We start from the raw sequence: 8320 nt of genomic DNA on the forward strand, positions 1-8320 counted from the left end.
ACAAAATACTACGTTACAATTGCATTTATGTGTATTTATTTTCATTATTATAGCTCATATTGTATATTCCCAATGGAATAAGAACAGATGCCACCATCAGCTAACAGTCTACCGGTTTTATAAAACAAAAGCCATAAAGAATAGTTAATTCAGAACTAGGTAGGAAAAGAGGAAAGAGGAGACCTCTTGATTTAGAAACCCTCCCCCTAAATCAAGCAAATAGGAAGATACTATATGTTAACTCAGTTACATCAGTATTTGCAGGAAATTTTAATGGTTGAAGGTGTTTAAGCAGTGGTGCCTCATAAGTAGAGTAGGTAGCTGTACTAGACGCTTTTCTTTTGCTATGTATGATAAAGCACCTTAGTCCAGTTCTTAAAGAAGGAGGGCTCACACTTCCAGAGGGATCAGAGTTGTCAACATCAGTATTTTGAAGCCTCAAAGTTCAACCCCAGTGACATATTTCCTCCAGCAAGGCCTCACCTCCTCTGCCTCTCGAACAACCACCAACTTGGAAACAGGCATTTAAATGCCAAAATTATGGGGGTTATCTCATTTTAAACCACTCAGTAGTGTATATCTTACAAAGACTATTTAAAATGGAGAAATTGTTCTGCAAAGTTAGCAATTCCCATGCTTTTTAGAGATTTGCACGCTTTTCTCCAGCCTGACTTTACTAATTTTACTCCCATCTGTAGCGTGTCAGAGTCCTTTCCTGCAAATCCTCACCAACACTTGCTGTTTGTTGTTGTTGTTGTTGTTTTTGTTTTTTTGTTTTTTTCTGCTTAGTAAGGGCCATTCTAGTGAAGGGGATAGTATCTCATTTTGTTTTTATCTGTGCCTCTCTGACGGCTAAAGAAGGTGAACCCTGTGGTCCATATTCCAAAGCAATGAAATCAATATAGCAAAGAGCTAACTGCACCCACAGTTTCCACAGCACTGATTTCCTAACAGCCAAGATGGAACCAACCTGTGTGCTGTGTTCTTGAGCTAATTAACAACCTACAATTAAGTTATAGGGGAAAAAGTTGTTTTTTTGTTGTTGTTGTTGTTGTTGTTGTTGTTGTTGTTGTTTTCTTACAAGCTTGTTTAAACTTTGTAAACAGCCTTTGCTGCTGAAGCAAATTCTGGCAATCAGCATTTCCAATAGCCTGTGAATTATAAGGGGTTAATCATTGAGCTGATGTCTGACCCAGCTACAGTGAGTTCTAAGGATTGTTTTCAATGACTTGTCCTTTCAGTTATTTTGATTTTCTTGGGCAGTAATTACACTGCTCAACTTAGCTGAAGACAGAAGGGAAACTGCTGCCTGTGTGAAACAAACTGTCTTCTTTAGCCCGGCCTACCATACCCTTTTGTGGCTTTTCTTGGCTCCTTACTCAGACTTCAAGAGTTCCCTGTCTTATTTGCCCTAGGAAGGAAATGAAGCAGTCATAAGTCCCTTTGATTTTGTTAATCACTGCCCACAGTATTTACCTCTTGTTCACATTTTTCTCTGGTGTTTTATGCTAGAGTGCAAATAGGGTCCTTGCTCCTCCATTTTGACAGGAAGTAGGAAGTACACCAGTCCATCATATTCTCTCAATGATCTGGAAGGTAGGCTCTCTCTACTTGCCACTTAGAATGCTTTTTTCCTTTGCATTTTGTTTTTCTTTTGTCTCATTTCTTCTAAGATAATTTGGTTACATTAATTTGCGTGGCTTCATTTTTTTGGGTTTCTGCCCTTAATTTTACACAATGCAGAAAAGCTGGAGTCAGGTGCAGTATGCACATGATGGAATGGAAACCTACTACCATCACACCATGGTTATTATTAGTACAGAAAGAACCATTAGCTAATCTCTGTAGGAGGTGTCATTGGGCAGGCTGTGAACATCTGGGAGGAGGAAGTCACTGTTGCTAGAGTTTGTACACACTGATCAGTCCTCTGTAAACACTGGCACTTGGCACACAGGAAGAAGGCTTTGCCAACTTTAGCCTGACCCATGTGGGGAACAGCTTTGCTTATTTCCCATGAGTCCAAGCCCCTGCATCTTCTATCAGGGCCATGTTCATGTCAACAATACATTCACTCAGGACTTCACACACTTAGAGCTTCCTTCCCTGTTTGCTGTGTAAAAGTACATTTGATAAGTGTATTTTTGTGCATATTTTCAATGGGTTTTATTTAGTAAAGGTTTACTAAAAAATTAAGACAAAACTATAGCAAATATTTTGTCCATCGTTTATTTTGTGGTTAATAGTAGTGGCGTCTGAGTGAGTACACTGACACAGTTTAGCCTAAAGCATCATTTAGACTTGGACTGTGCAGCCAATGCAGCTTCTTCACGCCACTTAGCTTTCTTTGCCAGATTCCAACTTGTTAAGGATTCATGCCGTTCCACAGCCTAAAACCACAACACAATACAACACAACGTTTTAGAACTTAGATCTTTGTTAGATATATGGAAAAGTCTTTGCAAAGTGAAACAGAGGAAAAAATACCTTAAGCAACTCACAGACAATATCCAAGAAAAATGGCTCTGTGGAAATCACCTAAAATGCTAGACTTCTAGACAACTATGTAGTTGATATCAGGAACCTGCTGCCACCTCTCTTGGTTCAAATAGATGTGTGTGTTGGATAGAAACATAAAACGTATTCTCAAGCACTGAAGCCCAAAAGGGATATCCTCTGGTACTAGAAATGGATGTAACTCAAGAATTGCACTGCCAGAAGATGGGAGGGAGATATCAGGATAGAGGGGAATGGTTTCAGCCAAAGGACATTTTTGGAAAACACTAGCCATCACTGCTGAGGTCTGAGACTTTACACAAAGGTCTTGAGTAGAGGATTGTGGTCTTCACAGCAGAAGGAGCAGGAGAGGTGTGAAGTCCCTTCAGCCTGAGAAACTGGTAAGAAGGGAACCATTTATGTGTCAAAAACAAGCAAAACAAAAACAAAAAAACCCTAGTGTTCATCTTATAGAAGAGAATATAGTTCCCATAAAAGATTTCTAGAACCCAAAGAACAACCAGATTGGCAAGCAAATATTGGGCAAAGGATAGAAACAAGATGGTATATTTCTTTGTTCATTTTTGAATACTCAGCCCAGTGAATATTGTTCTGAAGTTTCCCCAACTGGAGGACATTCTAAAGGTAGGTTAATCCCAAGTTGTTAGGATAACATCTCAGTTTAATGACACGTGGTCCCTACCTAAGGTTAGGGAACTCAGACATTTGAAAGCCTGAAGAATGAAGCAAGAATTGAGGATATCATGTTATTTTCTCTAATGGTGTGGCCACTGGGCTAGGTGGGAATAAGGGGGTTCAGAAGAGAGTGAAAGGTGACTCCCAGAGGGTGAACGGGTGAATGCAATCACATTGTGTCCATATATAAAAGTTAACAACAACAAACCAATGCAAGCAGCAAAGCCTGCTGAATATCTGCCAAAATGTGATCCCAAGGATCCAGAGATAGGTTTAGAGGTAGAGTGTAGAATATGAAATGGTCAGTTCCCTACATCTCTTTATAGGCATTAAACAGAAAGCATGCATGGACAACAGTGAAGAGCAGCTCATACTCAACCTACAAAGTCATTTCCAACCTGCAGACATCTGTCTCCTAAGTTTGCAGAACTGCTACTTAAAATTGTTTTAATTTAGAGAATGGACTATTCTGGTTTACCTTTACACAATAGAGTTTTCGTGCAAATTTAAAAAAAAAAAAAACACTTTTGCCTCTGTTGGCGACATAATTTTGGGGGCCAAATTTTCATGGCTAGATTTGTGTCTTCTATGATACATGTATGTGGGTGGTACCAGGATCTAAACTCGCTGAATGCAGAACAAGGTCCATAGCATTTCTAAAAACAAGTTTTGTTTCTCTCTCAACCCCTGTAGGGCTAGGCATTGAACCATGGGCTTCACAAAAGTTAGGGAGTGGTCTGTCCCTGGGCCTTGTCCCCAGCCCACCACCACTGGGAATTATAGTTTTTAAGGAGTCACTCACTCTTTTTGCAGACACAATCACAGCAAAGCAGGCCACAATCGTGAGTCCAATCATTATGTAACAAGCTTTCACTCGAGCCTTGTTCCTTGAAACAGCTATCATTTCAGGCCTAAACAGACATGTGGACTCTGTTAATTATTTTTAATATTTGTTCATATAAAAGCAATACAGCTTTCTGACTGGGCATGATAAATGATGGTTGATTGCTGGAGTAGCCCAAATATTTCCCCAAATGCAAACCATGGCTGTAAAAGACCACTGACTACTAGCCCATTTGTCTTAGCAATTCAAATTAGCACACATTTGTTCAGTTTTTAATCTTAAACAAAAGGTCGTCACTGTGAAACCAGTATAATATATTTGGCTTCTAATTGATCAAAATGGAGCTACTAGCAATGTATTGGGCTATGATTTCTTATTTCTCAGCTTGGATAGAAGAATCGAAGCCATTTGAAACAGCTTATATTTAAACGCTTTCTCCTCACTTTCTTTCAAGAGCCTCTCGGCTTCTTCTTGCCCCTTCCAATCTTATTCTTCAAAGAGGCTAGTTCCATGCAAGTGTAGTATAATACCTTAGGCTTTTGCAGTCTTATAAAACTGTTACCATGGGGATCAATCGAGCTTAGGTTGCTTTTATATTAAAACAACTTTAGTGATTTGCAATGTTAGTTTATGTGTCAGTTTATCAACATGCATAAGGTTCTTGACTATTGAAAATATTCAGTGACATTCTTATATAATATAAAATTTATATATAAAGCAGTTACATTTTAAGAATTCATAAAGGTGTTAAAATTTCTCTTGAAAAGGAAAACTTTAACTCTTTCACTATTTGAAAAAATTGACAAAAAATATAATAGCATGTTTTCTTTATATTTTAGGCAGAATTAAGTTTCAAATGTCAGTTGCAAACGGATACAATTAGTGTCCAGGAAGAGGTTATTTGTTGCTAGTTTCTTTTCCAGATGAAAGCTAGAAGATCTGATCATTTTGACCTCATTTGGCTGTGATCTTGAATATGAAATTAGCTTAACAACTAAAAACAAAACAGAACAAAAACCAAGATTGCTATAGAGTTAGTGTGGTGTGCAAAATAAATTTATTAAGATGTATAGAGTAAAGCTTACATTGCAAGCTTAACATATTAATAGGTTTGTCCCTCCTAAATATCAAACCTTTAAAAAATTATAGAAAATAAAACAAAAGATATACAAATACTTGGAGCTCAGAATTACAATATTTTTTATTAGTGTCTTATTCATTGGTAAAATGTTCCTGCTATTTCTGTTGACTGTGATCCTGAGGAAATTAAATTATCTCTGTGAAATGGATTTTTCCCACATTCATCTATGTTGATGCAACATAGGTTAAATAGGAATAGGTGGGTTCTCTTGGAAATTAATTCACAACACTGAAGATTCTTTATACTCTTAATTAGTTATAACACTAGGTATCAAAATTTAAGTCAGCCAAGACTGAAATTTTGTTTCTTGCCCTTTCTATATTTTTATTTGAATCGTCATCATTATCATCATCATCATAATCAATCATTATTTGGGGAATTTGAGACCCAGTTTTTATTTGTAGCTTTGGCTATCTTGGAACTCACTCTTTTGACCAGGTTGGCTTTGAACTCACAGAGATCCACTGCCCCTGATTTCCTAGTGCTGGGATTACAGGTGTTCCTCACCACTACCTGGCCTAAAATATTAAATTTTAAAAAGCAGAGTTTATGCTATAAATTTTTCTTAGACTGATTCATATATTTCAGCAGTTTGGGGTCTATAAATGTCATAAAGAGTGAAATTTGCTTAAAATAATTAGAAAATATTTTTAAGTTGAATAACCATGGAAAGATATCAAAATGCCCCTTTTTAATTTTATTTATTTATTTATTTGGATTTTTTGAGACAGGGTTTCTTTGTGTAGCCCTGGCTGCCCTGAAACTCACTCTGTAGACCAGGCTGGCCTCGAACCCAGAAATCCACCTGCCCCTGCCTCCCAAGACCTGGAATTAAAGGCGTGAGTCACCACTCCTGGCCCCTTTTTATCTTTTAACCATTGCTCAAAGAACAAGGAAATGTTTCAGAATGAATGTCTGGGTGTGCATTTTTGCAGCATGTGTTTTCCCTTTTCCATTTACTTGAGGCCGTTTATGATGAGACCAACCATGCTGAAGCTGCCTAGCTTCCCAGGACCAGGAAACCGTGTACCCAGATGCCATTCTCCTGTAACCCAAAAGTCATACCAGGACTCTTGTATCGAACAGTAAGGAGACCCCTCTGTTTCTTTTCTCTCCAGCCACACCACCGATATGGTGATTGAAGATGCAATCTTTCATGGGGGTAAGGCCTGATGTTTGTTTCTGAACCAGTCACATGTTTTGCCGTGAAGCCAAGAGTGACAAAGGCTTGGGCTCGGCTTTTTTATTCAGTCCGCGAAACTCCACCACCACCAGTTTACCATGGGTCTTCCCACCTCAGCTAACCTACTCTGGTAATAACCTCACAGACATGCTCAGCAACGTCTCTTTGACAATTCTGTATCCTGCCAAGTTCCTATTAACCATCACAGTACTCACTGTTCAGAGCTCTCCAGGAACCCATATCCGCAATTGCCCAATAAACACTTGGGTTTTTAATTCAACTTCTGCACTCTCTCTATAATTTCAGCTACCCACTCTCTAGTCGAACACCCTGACCTGTAGGGGAGTAAACTCCCTATGTCAGTGTTAGTTGGAAGAACTGTGTAGTTCTATGGCTGCCTTGCTCCTGGTCAGCAAAGCACAGTTTGGAAACCGTGTCCCTACCCAGGCTGCAAGTCTCCCTGCGGGCGAAACTCAAGCAAGGACCCACTTCACACTTACGGTACAAGGGGTGGGATGTCCTCTATAGATTTGAAACGCCCGGTCCAAAGCAGAATTTTCTTGTCGAATTTCGAAGGCTTGTACTGGGCAGGGATCCTGTGAACTTTCTCTACAGTGGAAGCAACAGGCAGATCAAGAAGCACATTGCATCCAACACTGAAATCCTCCGCAGCCCCCTCCCTCCCAGCCCTGCCCTACTCTGACCTGGGGGCTCAAATCCGCTGGGATTCTGCCCGCTGGAGCTACAGGGGTGACACGCGACCCGGGGACCCCATCGCGGCCAGCGGGAGATGATTTGAGGAGCGCGGTGGGTGGTGAACCCCAAGCCTAGTCGCAGAACGCTGCGGCTGACCCAGAGCATCTTACACTGGAGTCCACAGTCGCCTTCTGTAGCGCTCTGGCCTCCTCCTGATCCTGGATGCTGAGCTGCATGTGCGTGCGCACTCTCTACTCTCTGTTCCCACCCCAGGACAGACCTCCTAGGGGCAGGCTGGGTCCCAGGGAAATTTTCGGGCGCAGACCCACCAATCCTTGAGGCAGCTCAGCAAATCATTTACAAACATTTCTTGGTATTGAGATATGGTTCTCATCAGGATTTCAGCTTTGATCCCATTAGAGAATAAAGCTAATCCTTTTGCTGTCTTTCGAATGCAGGAAATGTAACTCTTTACCAAGCAAGGTCAGGAACTCTATAAACAAACTAAAGATCCCCTGTGAGGAATCTCTGGGAAACCAGCTCTACTCTTTCACTCTGTAATTTATTGCCTTTCTAAGAAAAAAAAAAAAAAAAAAAAAAAAAAAAAGACCTTAGTTCCTACAACTGTTTTTCTCTACTTTCATTTCTTAGTCCAATACTTGAATCCCCATTCAAGTGGGGAACAACTGCGGAGTTCAGAGGTTAACTCTCAGATTTGATTCTCACTTTCTACCCTGTGGGTTCTGGGGAATGAACCCAGGTCCTAAGGCTTGGCAGCAAACGCCTTTAGCAATTGAGCCATATTACAGGCTCCCAAAATGTGCCAGTCTCTGGTTTCTACACTCTTTCTGCTGCTGAAAGGGGGAGAAAAAGTTCTTTAACATTAAACAGGACTAAAAGTTCAGAAAGAAAGGATTTAGACAACAGCCCTCTGAAGAAGTCCTCACTGGACTCCTCCGGCATCAAGACTCATGAAGTGGAATTGCTCTCAGGAACACAGACTCACCTGTGCCTATTTCTGTATCCTGTCTTTCAGCTTCCTTCCACAGCTCAAACCTGCCGCTGTTTCTCCAGCTTGTTTTCCTCCTAACTAGGGTGATACCCTGAAAGAAGCCCTCTTCAATCTCTACAATCGCTAGTTCCTCTTAAACTAAGGAGCTCACCCAAGGAGTTCTCTAGCCATCTGTGGAATAGTGACTGTTGAAGCTAAAGCGTGTAATGTAAGACTTGTACAATCATGGACTCCTCTTCCTCTCATTTGTAAAAA

General features: G+C 40.3%; 1 protein-coding gene across 2 annotated transcripts; it reads right to left on the reverse strand.

The window, feature by feature from the left end:
* Positions 1-2210: 2210 nt before the first annotated feature.
* Positions 2211-7389, reverse strand: Fam162b (family with sequence similarity 162, member B). 2 transcript variants are annotated; one of them, XM_006512922.2, is made up of 4 exons: positions 7056-7389; positions 6858-6966; positions 3992-4100; positions 2211-2387 (listed from the first exon to the last, which is right to left on the reverse strand). In XM_006512922.2, exons 1-4 carry the CDS (start codon positions 7216-7218, stop codon positions 2289-2291), a joined length of 480 nt encoding a protein of 159 aa, XP_006512985.1. In that variant the 5' UTR covers positions 7219-7389; the 3' UTR covers positions 2211-2288. The 2 variants fall into 2 exon arrangements, with proteins under 2 accessions (XP_006512985.1, NP_084170.1); NM_029894.1 differs by having other exon boundaries at positions 2247-2387; positions 7062-7257.
* Between the last annotated feature and the right edge of the window lie 931 nt (positions 7390-8320).

This window comes from Mus musculus, chromosome 10 (assembly GCF_000001635.26).
Source record: "Mus musculus strain C57BL/6J chromosome 10, GRCm38.p6 C57BL/6J".
Lineage (NCBI taxonomy): Eukaryota > Metazoa > Chordata > Mammalia > Rodentia > Muridae > Mus > Mus musculus.